This window comes from Setaria viridis, chromosome 2, assembly GCF_005286985.2.
Source record: "Setaria viridis chromosome 2, Setaria_viridis_v4.0, whole genome shotgun sequence".
NCBI classification, from domain to species: Eukaryota; Viridiplantae; Streptophyta; class Magnoliopsida; order Poales; family Poaceae; genus Setaria; species Setaria viridis.
The window spans coordinates 6,209,077-6,226,959 of record NC_048264.2 but is presented as its reverse complement, the minus strand read 5'-3'; the positions used below and the strand labels follow the sequence as shown (position 1 = coordinate 6,226,959).

Sequence of the window (17,883 nt, the reverse complement as noted above, 5' to 3'; positions counted from 1 at the left end):
CGCTGATAGCTACGAAGCCCACGATGCAGGCAGGGGTGGCGCAGTGCTTGTATCATATCCTTCATCCTTGCACGCGCCCGATTAATAAGTAGACGGGTGATTGGGTCGTGTCGTCGTGTCTTCGAGACGGATTCGTCGAGCAGGCGGTCAGCCCGACTCGAATTCGATCAGTGATTGGCGAAGACACGGAAGTGGATTTAATGGTAATGACAATAATGCCTTGCTCCATTCAACACAAAACACTCAATCATCCATGGCTGCAGAAAGCCAGAAGCACAGCAGAAGAACATCAAATGCTGTAGAGAAGGTCGCTGGGGTTCTTTACTGAGAGTATTTCTTTTTGTGCGACTGTTGACAGTATGGCAGCATGAGGCGATCATGCGAGCTTCAAAGCAATAATTGAAGAAAAATTGTTTGTACTCAAATTTTCATGCTTGGGATGGGGAGCTCTTTTATGGTCCACGATACAACTTTTTATATATAGTGATATATAGTATAGAGAAGGTCTAACCATCTATAATTATGGGTAATTTACTAATTATTATATTATAAAAAGTGAGATTCTAAATGGAATGACTTTATGCTACTGTAAAAAAAATTATAGTGATGCTATTTGTGTTCTTTTCCCATGATACCCTTATATTACCTATATTACTCGTGTATACTACCTATACCAAAGGGTGAAGTTTTTAATAGTATACATTAATCTTGACCATTGGATATTTTTATATAGTTTTTTCGAACACTAGTATAACCTAGTATTGTGCACCGTAAAATAGCTATTGGAACAAAGGGATAGATGAGGGCCTTGATGAGAAATGCAATCCTACTTGAGGAGTATGATTGTATCTGAGGAGGATAAGGTACTCACAATCCCCACCAACCAGGATACTAGTCGGCGTGGCAAGTGAGCCCCCGCCCGACCATAGCGTGCAGGGCAAGGCATGAAGATGCACGGAGCACAAGCTTGAAGATCAGGTGAACAGATTCCGTCTGAATATTGCGGGATATATGTTGTATTCTGACTCAAATTGCTTTTTATGTAACAACCGACTAGGATTAGATCATATCCGACTTGTAACCCTATGTCGTAAGCCTATATAAGATGGCCAAGACACCCCTCGAGGGGAAGGCATCCCAACATATCATACCAGCAATACAATCCACCAGAATACATGACGTAAGGTGTTACACCTCCTTGGTGGTCCGAACCTGTCTAAACCTTGCGTCTCTGTGTTAACATTCGAGTTCTTGGTCTTATAATATCCACTGCCTACAAATCTACCACCTGGGCACCCCCTTGGTGCACTGTCGGTCACTAAATCCGACAGTTGGCACAACGGGTAGGATAATTGTAAGATCCTCCCCAGTGAGCTCGATGGCATCTTGCCCCGGCGTCAGCGTCCTACCCTGGATTATGATTTGTTCTGTGTCCATAAGGTATTTGTTCTAGGTGTATTTATCTTTTTCTATAGTTTCTAGGTGTATAAATATTGCATAAGTTACATAACTTAATCTTGTTCATATAGTTATCGTGTTGTATGTTTATAATTCATTCCATGAGTTTATATAATTTATTCCATGTCTACATATATTTGTTCTATGAGTTCATGTTACTTGTTCGATGTATATGATTGTTTTATGGTTATATATATTGGGTTTATATAATTTGTTCTATTTAAGGTGTGCAATTGTGTTTTTGTTTAAGTTTATATAATTTGTTCTACTCGTGCATATCTAATAAGAAAGGTATTCATAAAAAGTCACAAAAATAGTCAAAGTGAGGTCTTACTTTTCTGTTCCTTTTTAAACTTCTTTTCATTTGGTTTTTCCTTATTCCCTATCTAATGGTTTTTAATTTTATTGTTTTATTTCATATTTCATTTTATCTATTATTTACCCATCTTTTCTTTTTAATTTTTTTAGTTTTGTTCCTCTCTTACTTCCTTTGTGCCATATATATATTTCATGGTACATACCTTTGTTCTATTAGTTTGTATAATTTTATTTGAGATATATAAATATTCATTCTATAAGTTCATATAATTTATCCGATGTTAGTAATTAGTTTGTTCTGCATATTTAGATAATTTGTTCGAAGGGTTATAATTTTCTTTCGAAGGGTACATGTATTCAGATAATTTCGAGAAAAATCTTCCAATTGAATAAAAAATATTTTTTTAAAATAAAGTATTGAAACATAGTCAAGTTTGGTCTTGTTTTGAAGATCCCACTGTAAGAAAATTAATGCGACAAATGGAATTTAATTCGGATGCTCGATTTAGAATTTATGTCTTTTTCAGTTTGAAGCTCTCTTTGGCACGTGGGATGATATCATCAATTTTATTTTTTTATTAAGGATTTCGGTTGGGAACAACTGTCGTGCACACGTGATGAATGACGGCTTATTTATACGCTGTGGGCCCATAATCTAACGCTAACATCGTGCGCTTCAGGTGATAATTGGAGAATCCATCGTCATAAGTGATGCATAACCGTACCCGGCGGGACAGGTGGACCTTGACGAAGAGCGGGTCGTAATTAGGTGAGCGATCACCATGCCTGGCAGACGGTGCGGAGGCGGCAGAGTTCATTATAGCCAGGAAACAGAGCAGAAAACTAAATCGAACATGACGTCAAGGCAATGTACAACATTTGTCTCTACTGAAGCTGGCGTCTAAAATACGATGGAGTACATGCTGAAAGAAGGTTTCATGTGATGGAGGAAGAAGCTCAAGACTCAACCCTGCAGGCTTGAGCACAGATTTCCTGTGTATACGTTGGCAGAATAACAATGTTCCAACTTGGTTATTAGATCCGCCCACGTTCTTGTTCTGGGATCATACACTCTCATGACTTGTTTCCTTTCAACCCACATGACTGTTCTCCCGTCATCTAAAAGAACAAGCGGTTCTGGAGGAGAAAATATGTTGATCTCATGCAGACAACTAGGTGCGTACCGTGCGGAGCATCGTTTGGTCCGTAACCCCTTGTCGATGTCCATCACTACGGGAATCAGTAAAAATGCTGAGTGTTTTTATTTGCCGAGTGCTTTATTTCGGGCACTCAGCAAAGGAGCTGTTTGCCGAATGTTTCTGTGAAAATACTCGGCAAACATTATACAATCAGCATAAATTCTCTTTCCTGAGTGTCAAATTAAAAACACTCGGCAAAGTCACAACCGACACTCGGCAAACAAATGACACTCGGCAAATCATGACCACGTGACCGGCACGTGCGATGTCCGTTAGAGGGGCGTGCTGGACGTTAGTCCTTTGCCGAGTGTCCATCACAAACACTCGGCAAAGTTCCTATTTTGCCGAGTGCTTCGCTCGACACTCGTTGCCAAGTGTCTTCCTCCAGCACTCAGCAAAACCAAAACTATTTTTCCCTCCTCCACCCTCCACACTTTTTCTACTCCCCACGTATGATATTTGGCACTGCATATTAGAAGGTGGTCTATTTCTTGGTATGTTTGCTATATTTAATTAAGTAATTTCATTTAGAGTAATTTGTTGATTTAAGTCAAATTTGAACTGCAAGTGATTGGAATAATAGAATAAAATGAGTGGAAAAATCATATTCATGTTAATGAGTCCAAATTGAGGTCTCATCTGGGAAATAAAAAGAAATTTCGAACATTTTGTTCAGAAAACATGACCACGAACGTGTGGACGAATGATTTTTAAATTCTCAAAAAATCAAACGAAGGCTGAAAATCACGAGATTTGTCAAGATGCCGTGATTTCATGTGTGGAGGCTGTGGTAAAAAATTGAGAAGGTTTCGCACAATTTTTGACGTATGATGTTTACAAATCGAAGCATCTCTGGACAGGATTCGTAGAAGTTGGAAGGATCCGGTAAGATTTTGAGTCCAATTGACACTTGAATTTGGGTTTGACTTCAAATTTTTTTTGTGTAGGCCATAGACAACATAGATTGGTTCATGTCAAATTTTAGGAAATTTTTGAACCCGTTTGATAATTTTTATTTATTAACTGCAATTATATAAATTTAATAGATATAAATTCAATTTGAGCAATAAATCCATAAGTAATGGAATAATATTAGTAGAAAAATGAAATAGGCATTGTTTAGTGATTTTGAAGTTGATGAGGAAAAAATTATTAAAACACGTTATTGAAATTTTACACATGAAATATAAATGTACTTTGCCGAAACACTCGGCAAAGTAGCTATTTGCCGAGTGTCATGTCGAAACACTCGGCAAAGTAGCTATTTGCCAAGTGTCAGATCCAAACACTCGGCAAAAGCAATTTTCCGAGTGTCAACATTTCAACACTAGGCAAACGATTCCACAGGCCCACTCCCCAGGCGAAGCTACCGTTTGAAATTAAATCCGAAAAATAGGGCCTTTGCCGAGTGCCGGCGATCTAGCACTTAGAAAAGCCTGTAAATTAAGCCCTGGCCCGTCGCCCGTCCTAACTCACGCACACACGCACACACCCACACGCCACACACCCGCCGCCATCCCCACACACCCCCGGCCGCCGGCCCCGCGCCCCGCGTCGCCCCCGGCCGGCGCCCTCGGACGTCGGACCCTGGCCCCCCGCCCCGTGCCGCCACCGGCCGCCGACCCCACGTGCCCCTGGCCGGCGCCCCCGGCCCCCGGCATGCCACGTGTGCCCCCGGCCCCCGGCGTACTCCGCCCGCCCCACTCGCCAGAACCCTAGCCTGCCGCTGCACCGCCGGAATCCAAGGTTGAGGCGGGGGACGTGAAGATGGAGGAGGAGGGGGACACGGAGGTCATGGATGCGGAGGCCGCCGGCCAAGAGGAGGGTAGTGGTGAGGGGTGGCAGCGGTGCTGCGCTGTGGCAGAGGTGAAGGGTGGCGGCGGTGTTGTGCGCCTGTGCTAGCAGAGGAGGTGAGGGGCGACGGCAGTGTTGTGCGCCTATGCTGGTAGAGGAGGTGAGAGGCTTGGCCGCTCGGGTTTCGGGTGCTCCATCGGATTTTGGGCACCCGCGGGTTTTGGAGGTGGGTGGACAATTTCACCCGAAATAGGGTTCGGGGTTCGGGGTGGGTTTCATTTTCGGGTTTTGGGGGTGGGTTCGCGGAAGCTCCACCCGACCCAACCCGCTCCGTTGCCATCCCTAGCTGCCCTCATGCATCGTCGTCGTCCTTGGCGCTAAAGCGAGTGCGGAGCACCTTGTACTCTCCGGTGGAGGGAACGTAACCGAGTACAGATGGGCATGTTCCCAGGTGGCATGAGCTATCGGGCAAGGTGGCAACTTCACGGGTGGCTAGGTTCAATACGGAGGATGGTGGGTTCCCGTTCAACAGTGGTGTGACACAGAGTAGGTCGAGCTGCGTGGTCAGACAGAAGCTGCGGTGCTCCAGAGGTACTCGCTTGACAATGTTGCCGGACAAATCGACGACGCGAACCTCAGGGTGGACGTTAGCAGGATGGTCGTCGTGGATGAAAATGACGAGCGGGTGGCGGGAAGCGTGAGCCTTGGCGAAGCCGGCCGGGGTCGGAGGTGAGGGACCGCCATGACCGGCAGACGAGGCGGAGGCGGCAGAGCTCGATGGCCGCGAGGCGGAGCAGGATCTCGTACAGCAGGTCGGCGGGAAGCGCGCCGTCGTCGTCGTTGGCGAGGGAGGAAGGTGCAGGGAGCTCGGCAGGCTTGTTGCAACTGTGGACGGACACGGACCCCATCGCTGATGCGAGGCGGCTGCAGGCACCGGTTCGTTTATATGTGGACGGGTGGTTGGGATTGGGACGCGTCGAGCAGTTGCTGTCTCTCTTCTTTTATTCGGACTCGAGTAGTTGAACGCTTGCCTTTGTTAATAGATGCCGAGTCCCTCTCCTGAGTTAGGAGAATCTGATTCCAAATAGGTCTGTGCTTCTCGTTCAGACGAGCTGGTTAGGGCGCTACCAACTAAATTAAACCAGGGTTACACGGGGACATGTTTGAGAAACATACACTGCCACTAAGCTAGTACTGTAAATTTCATAAAAGAATCGAGAAGTTTCAAATACAAAGAGTCAGGATCCATCCGCCCACATTGGACCATCTCAGTTCCCAGAGCTAGCGTTGAACATGAAAACTTACAGATTGCAAGAATTTGGTACACGGTATACACATTGGAAATCATTATATTGCTCTATTATAATGGCTTAGATTTTTTTTTACAGTAGAGCGGGCTTACAGTGAAGTAGGGAAAGGATTATGATCTAACCATGCCAATTTATAACGCAATACAAATACAGTTTTTTTTTGTACTTATAAGATGTCCTGTGTACCACACCTTATAGATTTATTATTTGCCAGGCAGATCTTTCGATTTAGCCCAAAGAAATATGTATAGTCCAGCAATCACCATTGTTGTGCCAAGGAGGCTGCTCATTTAGAAACAAAACTCCATCAATAATTGCAAAAGGCCATATAGAAATAGTATTATAAGATAATTTGTTTGCAATGATTAATAGATGACTTTCCATTAAAAAACGTAGGCCATTTTAGTTTCATCTTAAGTCAAACCTATATAATTTTGATCAAATTTATAGAACATTCACCGATATCTACCTCATCAAATTAGTTCTTTAAACCTGATCCACTACGAAACATATGTTCCTAAATTATGCAATTTTTAGTATCGCATATATTAATATAATTTTCTATAAATTTGGTCAAAGTTAGAGAGGTTTGACTCGTAATCAAACTAAAACAACTACTTATAGTTTGGAATATAAAGGCAGTATATAATAAATTGCAGTCCGACAAAATATGCCGTAGAAACCAAGATCTATGTGGAATCCTGCACTTTAAAATTTCCATCTTCAGAAGATTTTGTTTAAAAGCAAATTTGCATCTCAACTTTTGCGATAAAGTACTTCGATGGATGCACCAAATTTCAAATTTTTCGAACAATCAAAATATGTTTTTAAGTTGGTTTTGCACGTTTCCACGGGTTTCCACTAGATATTTTCCCAAAAAGAAATTAAACTGACCTTCCAAGTGTAATGTTGTCTCCTAAAAGAATGGAGCCCAATACAACAGTGAAGACGAGCGATAATGGGGTGAACATTGGAGGATACGCTGGACCTCGCTTGGCAACTACCCATGAATTCAGGCTATATTTCCCCGCCGTTGCAAGAGCCCCCTGTGCCACAACAAGTGTTAATTGTTATTTTCATGATAACGTAATCATGACAAAGTATGCACTCATTATATCTCTGTTAACTTTGTTATTTTTTTACAACTTGCAGTCGATCTTTGGCTAGAGTTTATTCCAGTTTTTATTGCTCCATCAAAAAAGAAGAGCTAGCATGATTTAGAGTAATGAATTGTAGCCTAATTTCTAACCTCAAGTTTTTCTTTAATTTTGCTGTGCATAAAGAATCTGACGACCTACCGAATACACAACTGTCAGAAGTTTTAGATCCCAACCAAGCTTCCATGCATCCCCATCTCTTCTCACAACTACTCCAACAAATGCTGTCATCAATCCTCCAACCAAGCATGTCGCCAGAGATGACCAATATTTGTATGGATATACTTTATGAACCTTTGTCTGCACTAACAGCATGTCATAACCTTTTCCAGACTCCTACACAGACTTGCAAAAGGATCATGAAAAGGGCACGTATGAGTACCTGAATCAGGTACCAGCAAGCATATGCGAAGCTGCTGGCCACCAAGAGGATTGTTCCTCTTAGATGATTTCTTGCAACCTCTGTCTGTTCATTTTTGTGGTACTGAAGAATGGAATTCCATAGATGCAGTTCATTGCCCTTGTAAAAGGTTATGACCATTGTGCCTCCAACAGAGGCCAGGACACCAACTATCTTCAGTGATCCATCCACTGTGGCGAATTTCAATCTCTCCATTCTAATTCGTCGATACAACAACACATGTTTATACAAATATATATTGACCATGTTAAGCAACAGAAAATTTTTGAGGCGCTCATAATAACAAAAATGGAAGAAAGATTCTTACTTGAACATGAGAGAGAGAATGAAGGTGATGAGAGGGATTATATTCAGAAATATGATGGCGTAGGATGATGTGGTATCTTGGAGACCGTTGTAGTATAGGTTTATAGGCACAGCATACCTGCATATCAAAACATGTCATATTGGATCAACAGATGTGTCCTCCATGGTCAAGAACAACACAAACTTTGTCGTTTCCATCCGTATCTAGTAGATTTAAGTTGGGATAGAGTTTTAGTCCATACCCGATGAACCCGTTGAAGATAATCCAACGTGAGACACGCCAGTTCATCATCTCCCTCCACTTGTCCCTACACGAAATCAATTAGTGAACTAAGAACAGCTATATACTCTTTAAGCTGCTAAGCTCAAAACCTACTCTCTTTTGTCAACCTTTTTTTTGGCAATATGATCGGAGCATTCCTGTCAACTTTGTTACACGTACGAGATAGAAACAGAACCAAACAAAAAACAAGTGCACTAGCTAGGGAACGTGCAAAGAGTTTGCGATGATGAGCAGATCAACCTCTCCCAGACGAGCGCAAAGGGGAGGAGGAACGCGGTGCCAAAGGCACTGCGGTACGTGACGAGCGCGAAGACGAACATGCCGTGGCCGATCGCCACCTTGGAGAGCAGGACTAACCCCGTCTGGAAAAGCTGTACCAGCACCATTGCCACCGGCGCCTTCCAACCGCCTGCCCTAGCAACGTGCTTGGGAGATCCATCTGTGTTGGTATCTGTTGCTGTTGCTGACCTTGTAAGTATATCCTGCATAGTGCATAGGAGTATTGTTTAAACATTTCTTGGAAGGTTAGGGCCATGAAAAGACACAAAATAGAAGAACAGACAGGTGGGAGAACAAGAGATGAAACCGGAGGCGGATGGTGATCACGAAGCAGAGGCTGCTCCTCGTCTGCTGATCCCATGATGGTTTGTATGTATGGCCTTCTGTTGCTGGACTGGAGTGTTAAGATGTACTCTTATTCGGATGCAACTGACTCTAAAAGCCGTGTTAGGTTCATACGCAGGTCGCGGTTCAGCTAAACTAGTCATTCAGTGCTGCATCTCTGAACCACGTGTTACCTACCATCGGCCGGGCAGCTCCTTTGAGAGCCATCTCGTAATATAAGTACTCCCTCCGTTTCTATTTACAAGGTGTGATATGATATGATACGATCTAATAAATTAGATTTGAACATTCATTTATTTTATATTATATTATTTATAGTTATAAATTACATTTGATTATTAAAGTTTACATTACAAAAGTAAAAAATTGTTGATTCAATTATTGGTTAAAGATTGTAAAATGCCTGCGCGCCTTATAAACAGGAAGGAGGGACTAATATACAATGGAAATGAAACACCACCGACTAGCTTGTGCAGAATTTGGGCATGTGTTCATTGCCATTGCCTACCATATATTGAAATAATAGTGACGGTTAATTCCTGCAATAAATTTTAAAAAATGGATGGACAAGTTTCACCACAAGAAAACTTACTAGTCAAGCTATGCTCAATTCGACAATTTGCGTTGTACAGGTCATCTCACATAGTGCCAGCTAGAATATTCATGATATGGAGACATGAGAGATGGATGTGAGAGTAAGAGGTAGATGTCTTACAAAGCAATTGTCTCATCATCTAAAATTTAGGCCCACCAGACAACGTGTGCATCATTGGATCAGTTTTGCTTGATAAGCAACTCATAATTTTCCTTTGTTCTATACACAAATTTACTACGGGGCAATCAAAAAGACAATGTACGTCCGCCGGCATAAGAGATGGCATCCTAGAAACAAAATGAGAAACACCTAGATCCAAAGGATAAGATCCAATCCAAATACATGGGTCAGGCTTCGTATTAGTTTGGGCATGGATAGGGCCTGACCAGACAAGACCCAAGATGAATTAATAAATATTAATTTCTTGTTTACTTTAATATTCATGCAATTTTTATGGAAAGTATCAGAGGAACAAAACTTTTTTTTTGTCAAGTAATCTCAAGATATTAGTAACACTGCGTAAGACCATCAGTAAGGTAGATAAACACCAGTAGTGTACTCGCTCTAGCTATACATGGACCATCTATTTTGGTTTAATTACTACACCAATGCTTTGCTTCCTCCAAATTATTATTTGGTGCGAGTATATTGGGACACTTGCTACCCTCAATTCCGACATACTGGGTCACAATAATCTAATTAAGAGTGCGACCTCCCACGTTCTTTATTCCCCACCCCCTTTCTTCTATTGGCATGATTTGATTAATTAATTGGCTAGGCCCACTGCTTCAAGCGACATTTTTTGTCCTGTTTTCATGTATTGGCAATGCATATCCTCAATTGCAACAATAATAGTAATTGTTTGCATGTGCAGAACAAGGCTACGGGAGATGCGAAAAAGTGAATGCAAAATTTAGGATTTTTGGTGAATTGATCATAGGAAAAGAATTAAATTAAATTTGACTTTTATAAGTTGGAAGTTATGGTTCGAAAGTTCCTGAGTCTTGTTTAAAAAGTTTTGTGAATACTTTAAAAAAGTCTTCAAATCTGTATCTTTAAAGTTTGTGATATACTTTGAACATGGACGAACACTTGTCGAGGGTGAAATTCAGAATACGTAGGTTTAGGATGGTGATATAAAATGTGAAGGTGTGTTAAACTTTTCAATAGTGACTAAAATGTTTTAAAATTTACGTACAAAGTCTTGGATATGGTTGAAAGTTTATACATTCTTTTCAATAATGGTTACAAAGTTTCTAAAAATCTATGTGCAAATTATTAAATATGTGATTCAATTTTAACGCTATGCAAAGCTTTTGAACAAGGGCTACAAGGTTTCAAGAAACTATTTCTGTATTGTTTATTCCTGTATGCATTGATTGTTTGTTCCTGTATTGTTTTTTTGCTTCATTGCTTATTTCTGTATTGTTTTCATGATAGCCTTTATCTAATCTTATTTATTTCTTGCAGCCATGTCAACGGAAAGGGCTACGTGGAGCTACACATATGAGAAGGGACTTGTCGATATTCTGAAAGAGCTTGTCAACATCCCAATGTTTAAGGGACAGAATGGGTGAACAATAGAAGGTTGGAGAAATATCACATTCCAACGTCACATTTCACGAAGCAGCAAGTGCAAGAAAAGGACAAAGAGCTAAAATGAAACTATAAGATAATAAAAGAAGCAAAGGAAAAGTGGTGTTGGCTTGAACGACACTTTGGGTATGATCATTGCAGAACCAACAGGTTGGAAAAGATTGATTAAGGTTCAATCTCTTAAATGGAGAATCAACTTTATATAACAACCCTTTATATAACAGCTAACATTTATACAAACCATCTGATTATATGTTTTTGTTGTACTTCAATAGGATAATCACAAAGTTGTCAAGTTTCGCAAGAAGTCATTTCCTTTATATAACAGCTTGAAATTATTGTGTAAAGGTAATGCTTTCGTCTTATCTACTGGTGTCCCATCATGATTCAATATTATCTTTTCAGAGGATGTTTCTTTTATTGAGAAAATTTAAGAGTAAACATCTCGTTGTCGTTGCCTGAGTCATGATTGCTACTTCAACTTCATAACTTGGATTAGACTACTGTCCAAAGTCTTGCTGCCATTTTCTGAAAATGCAGAGTGAATCATTATTTTTTGAAGGTTCAGCTCCTCTCTATGCACCTCATCAGTGAACAATATGACAGAACAAACTATCTATCATGTATTTTCTATTGACTGTCAGTTTAAAACATGTTATATTGAAACCAATCATGCAATGTCATAAACTGCTTCTGGTTGTGAAAATGTCCTAAACAGCAATAATTTAAATATAATATGGTCCAATACAACTTGATGCCCTCATGTTGATTGTGTGCTCTTTGGCAGTGAAATTGGCAGTATACTTCAATTCACTTCAGCTTGCACTTGGCTTCCAAGCTAGAGTAATGTTCTAATCACTGTGTAACTATACTCACTCCTGTTGATCTAAATGTGCAGTTTGACAAGTAAAGCATGGCTGTAGTTATAGAGTATGCCTTGTTGGCAACTTAAGTACCTATTTTACCAAAACGTCCCTTTTAATATTTTAGTGGCAAGAGAGTTGCTATGGTTCCTGCAGCTATTCTTCCTACAGTTCAGTGGCAAGAGAGTTGCTATGGAGTGTGTCTGGTTCAGATCCTGACCACTCATAGAGTCACTTCAATTTCTCTAGAGAGTCAATTCATTTGCTATTGGTGTGGATGGTGTGTGTCTGGTTTGAATACATCTCATAGCTAGAAGTGTTTCTTGTGTCATATTTCTTGTTCAGCAATGATTGATACCATAGCTGGAAGTGTTTCTTGTGTCATATTTCTTAAGGTTATATATCATTGTGCATATTCAGCTCCTTTAGTTAATTATTCACTTGTTCACCCATTCAATTTTTTATTTAATAGGAAGTGTGGCCACAGGGGATTTAAATTTTACATCAATTGAGCCTCCACCACAAAGAATTAAGTTGCGAGCTGAACCCACTCCCCAAAGAAGTATCTCAGAGCAAAGCAATCATAGCATGGCTTCTATAGATAGGAATCCACTCAATTTTGGTCTTGGTGGTGTACAAAATATAGAAGTTCAATCTGCTCCAGTTAGTCGTAATTCAGAGGACCAAGATGTTACAGGTGGAAAGAAACGCAAACAAAGTTAGATGGTAGCAAAACTTGGAAATTATATTGACTTTAGAAAGGATCAGATTGAAAAAACTCTAGAAAAGTTAGAAGAGAAGAAGAGACGTGGAGAAGACTACTCAATCGAGTAATGTATTGACATTGTGGATGCCATGGAAGAGCTATCGAATGAACAAAAGGCTGATGCAAATGAAGTTTTCTAAAGTGAAATGAACAAAAAAATATTGGTGGGCACCAAAGACTCAGGTGTCCGTCTGATTTGATTGAAGAAAAAGATTGCTCGGGTATGTTCCCTTTCTCAAATTTGTACTCTTGCTCAAGTGTTGGTTGAATCTTTTATTTGCATATATAAAACATAAAATTTTATCCTCTGCTAGTGTCACTGATTTTTTTTTGTGCTGCAGCTTTCTAACTCTAGTGTTTATTTGCCCAAATTTGTGAGTGTTGAAGAGAACCAAGAGGCACAAAGAGAATGGTTGGGGGAAGGTCCTTGGCTTTGTTTACTAAAAAAAACTTGTACTGTATCAAAGGTGAAGTTAAAGAGCGAAGTTTAGTAGATTTTGCTTGTTGGTCGATGTCATCAGCAAAATACATGTCGTTACTAGAAGAGAAAAGTTAAGCTATTAACTTAGGATCACTACTTGCCCTCCTGTGCTGCTTTCGTGTGTGTGGTTCATATGACGATATTCCCTGGGCTACGTATGTATGTGCTGCTTCCGTGTGTATGTGCCCTCCTGTGATGTTTTCATGTGTATGACGATATTCACAGCAACAGCAGCAGCAGCCGGCCAGTGGTGGTACCGGGTTGTGCTAGCAGCAGCCAAACAGTGACGGGGAGAGAGGCTAGAAAAACCCTCTGGTGGAAAGGATTTGAAAATCAAGAAAAATCCCTGTAGGAGTATTTCTTCCCTACCCTAATCAACCCTATGCTTCCAAAGGAACCCTAAGAGTGTCTCCACTTCCCCGTCGAAATTGCACCCCTGTCAAAGGAAATAATGTTTCTAAAGCACCAGATTTCCCAACAGGCAACAATGACTAATCCTCTGAAAATACAATAATCCCAAGGAATAGTGAGGTGTCTCCAACATTCTTGGCTGAAATTGCATTCGAAAGAGAGGTGAGAATGCAAGAGTATCCTCTCTGTGGCCAGAGCAAACATTCATAACTGTCAAGGAACATATGTTTTCAATTGAGAAGATTCCTTGTATTGAGCCTATCTCGGAGCAGCAGCCAGAATAACTTGTGCTTGTTTTGCGCTCCTTAGTTCCACATCCATTTGAAAAGGGGGAAGCAGAAAGTGAGCCAGACAAACATTTACAGGCTTTGTTATGAGTGAAATCACACGATCCCCAAATGTTGCTCCTTTGTCCATTCGCCATACTCTCTCTGGTTAATCCTTGCATCAAGCCTTGAGCTTCCATCGATTGGTCAGAGGCCTGCGTAGATAAAGGCAGCCAAAAAGTTCCCGTTGGTTGCATTCCTCATGAGTGTTAGCAAAAATTATTTTTCGGCGCAAATGCGTTGGGATATGTTGCGACGCTCAATCCTAGTGAAGCTGGAGCATGTCCCAATGAGAGTGTGACCTACCACATTCTTTATTCACCCTCCGTGTCTTGTGTTGGCATAATTGGATTAATTATTTAACATGGGCCATAGTTTAATCGATTGCAATCGATTACAGATCCTGGTTGCTAATAACGCTGCTAACGCACACGTGTTAGACGAAATTATTATTCGCCACATATGTGTCGCCACATGATTGTGATTTCCAATCCTAGTGGAGCGAGTGACCGAGTGTGACCCCCGACATTGTTTATTTTCGTTCCAGTGTCTTTTTTTTGGCATGATTGAATCAATCAATTAGCTTGGGCCCATTGCTGAAAAGGATCCTTGTGATGGAGAACCCAGTGGGAGAACCCAGTGGCCAGTGATAATCCTTGTGATGGAGAACCCGGTGGGCGAGTACTCCTCGGGAGTGTTTACATACTAAGTGCTAAACTTTAGCAGTGTCACATCAGATGTTTGGATGCTAATTAGGAGGACTAAACATGAGCTAATTATAAAACTAATTGCAGAACTTTATGCTAATTCGCGAGACGAATCTATTAAACCTAATTAATCCGTCATTAGCAAATGGTTACTGTAGCACCACATTATCAAATCATGGATTAATTAGGCTTAATAGATTCGTATCGCGAATTAGACTCCATCTATGCAATTAGTTTTTTAATTAACCTATATTTAATACTCCTAATTAGCATCAAACATCCCATGTGACAGATGCTAAACTTTATTGGAATGTATCTAAACACCATCTAAGATTCTGCCTTTCCGCGCCGCAGCCATAATTGCATCCGCCAGCTGCTCTGCTGTCTCGCCAACCTGTCTGATTTGGAGTTCTGGCTAGCTCTTTCAAACGAGATGGGTGGAGATCTCCTCCGGCCCATATATTTATAGGTATATACATCTGCAATAATTATGTACCGGTTGAAATTTTAAGAATTAACCCAATAATTATGTACCGGTTGAAATCTTAAGAATTAACCCAATGATATGATTAGCTTAGGGACAAGCGTGGGTCCGTGTGTTTGTATGGCTATTTTGATCTTTCTTCTATCTTAATGAAACGATGCAATGCAGTTCTCCTGCATATACGAGAAAAAAATTTCATATGATTTTTTAATAGATGTCGGTGATGTTTTTGACCCAATTTTCTTGTTGATCCCATAAAACAAACCACATAATGAATTGTACAAAAACGAGCCATCCTCTCTAATTTGTTATCTCCGAGCCATTGCTCTCTTTTAAACTCTACCCTTTCACTAGTCTTCTCCACAGAACATTAAATGCTCTTCTCGAATTACTTGGATCTTGAAGAGATCATGCGTGGCTCGGAGATGGACAAAGACATGGAGCTTGAAGCAGAGAGCACGGTCTTCAAGAAGGACGCCGAAGCTTGGAGCTTGAAGCAGAGAGCACGGATTACATATGGACACGTGGTCCCTGAATGTTGATTTCTTCACCTCTTTCTTGTACTTTTCTTTTAAGCTTAGAAACTTTGTAAAACTCAGTAGCGTGTCCCATGCAAGCTGTGAATTGTTTTAAGGCAATGCTACCGGGAATTAGTATTAGGATATAATTGTCCCTAAGCCTGAGGGAGGAATGATGGGGTGTGAGAGAGAGACTTTGCATGGCTACAACAATCATGTGGATGCCTTTTCCTGTTGTGCTTGAGAGCAGCTCAGTGAGGCATGCATTTGCTGCACTCATTGCTGTGTCTGTGTGTGAGAAAGGGATTGGCTTGGCACCCTCCATGATGCTTTTCTCCAATTAATCCATGAAGGCTTTGCTATGGAGTTGCAGTGAACAACCTGCTATTTTTGACATGTTTTCAGTTCATGACTTGTTGGTTTCATGAGCCCGCCAATGGCCAGAAGAAGCGAAAAACAGAGGCTTTTCTTCCATCCCATCTCGTGTGTGCTAAATGCATGGTTATTGAATCAAGGTGTGCCAGTGTCGTTAGGCTCCTGAAGATGCCTCTTGTTGTCTAAACCATGGTGAAATTAGTAAACCTCTGCTCGCAACTGATTGACCCCAACCTTTTTGATGTGTACTCTGTGGCTGAGTAGAGCCACATGCTAGTGTGACACTGATACATCTTCTCCCCATTGTTTGGTTCATTCATGCACGCCGTTGCCACGGCACTGGAGCCACAGAAACGGCATGTCGTGCAGTTCCCAAGTGCACCCATTTGGCAATTTGACAGAACCTCAGGAAAACAGAGAGGAAAAAGGAAATTAAGCTTGTTAGAGTTCGGTCGAGCAATTGCTGCCAAGAAGCCTGTCAACCATTCCAAATTCAGGTACGCATCAGCTGTGGCTCGGATTGTTTAATGTGGAGTCAAACCAGGGCCTGTGCTGGTACATGCGATGTGAGCACAAACTGGTGTACACTTTCAAGTTGTAATCTGGAACTAGGATTTGTTTACTGAGATCTGCAGCTAGGTTTAGTTTATCATTTTTCATAGCAGGGTTTGAACTTTGAAAGGAATCTCCTGTGCCGGGGCGATGCCGTTCTTCCCGGAGCAGCAACCGGCCGTCCGGCCTCGAGCAGAAAAAAGCAAAAGCAGGAGGCAGGAGACAGTCGCCGCTGTTCCGGACGCCGACGACGACCAAATCCAACAGTGCGGTGCACGTAAAAGATGAAGCCGCCGGCCGGTGAGCGAAAGAGAGAGTGACAGTCACATCAAATCCAGCCCAGCCCCAAAGCGCTCCTGCTACAAGCAAAGCATCTGTGTCTGCACTGGCTGACAGTTTCTTGACGCTTTTGTTTCTTCTGTAATCGCCCGTACTACACAACCCCTGACACCTTGCTTTGTTTTAGAGTAGTACCTTCGGTTCTTGTTAATTTCCGTTCTTCGTAATGGAGGATCGACACGAATATACGATATGGTCAGTGTCTGTTCGTTGCGTTGGTGTTGCAGACGGACACCGGCGCCATCGTGAAGATCAGATCATCAGAACCGTGCTGGTCTCGTCTCTTCGGCATGTGGTACTCCAGTAGAAGTTGGCAAGGTGCTATGCTTGTGGGGCCTGCTGGTAGCTGGACGGTGAACCCCGAGGATGCAGGGAGAGGAAGGAGTGAGCGAAGCTTGGTCTCAAGGACCCAGAGGAAGCAAGGGAAGGCAGGCGATCCCTGCAAAGCCTGCAGCTGCAACTGCAACTGCAACCAAGGCAGCAGCAGCAGCAGGTCGTCGAAGCTCTCAGGTCAGGAGGGGCTCTGAAGATGAACTGAACTCATGTTCCTTCTTTATTGGGCCGGGCGAGGTGGTGGAGATGAACAGAAAGGCGTCAGGCACGGAGCAATGGGCCCGTGGGCTTGTACTTGCAGGATGAAGATGAGGTGAAGAACACGCGCCAATCCTTAAAGAGTTTGAGTGCTTCCTCGCTCTAACGAAGATCCGTCCAGTGCATGCTTGACCTTCACTGGGAAGACGCTTCGACAGTTGCTGGATGGGTGCCACTCTCCACCTTCCATCACCACCATTGAGCATCGTGACATAGCTTGTCTCCACATAATCGTCATGGTTTTCAATGTACACCCCAAAGTGGATGACCTTGTGCTCTCTCGTGGAGGGGACATAAACTAGCATAAACGGAGATGCGGATGGAAAAACCACACTCTCTGGCAAGGTTTTGACTTCGCGAGTGCCCTTCTGGATTACAATGCTTGGCTCATTGAACCGTGAGACGCAGA

At 42.0% G+C, this 17,883-nt stretch overlaps 1 protein-coding gene across 3 annotated transcripts; it reads right to left on the bottom strand.

The window, feature by feature from the left end:
• Positions 1-6,100: 6,100 nt before the first annotated feature.
• LOC117842990 (WAT1-related protein At1g25270) lies at positions 6,101-9,070 on the bottom strand. Of its 3 annotated transcripts, none has more exons than XM_034723531.2 (8): positions 8,809-9,070; positions 8,604-8,728; positions 8,206-8,271; positions 7,965-8,081; positions 7,619-7,853; positions 7,378-7,536; positions 6,974-7,125; positions 6,101-6,361 (listed from the first exon to the last, which is right to left on the bottom strand). In XM_034723531.2, exons 1-8 carry the CDS (start codon positions 8,884-8,886, stop codon positions 6,283-6,285), a joined length of 1,011 nt encoding a protein of 336 aa, XP_034579422.1. In that variant the 5' UTR covers positions 8,887-9,070; the 3' UTR covers positions 6,101-6,282. The 3 variants fall into 3 exon arrangements, with proteins under 3 accessions (XP_034579422.1, XP_034579420.1, XP_034579421.1); XM_034723529.2 differs by having other exon boundaries at positions 8,487-8,728; positions 8,809-9,069; XM_034723530.2 differs by having other exon boundaries at positions 8,487-8,728; positions 8,833-9,069.
• Positions 9,071-17,883: the final 8,813 nt, after the last annotated feature.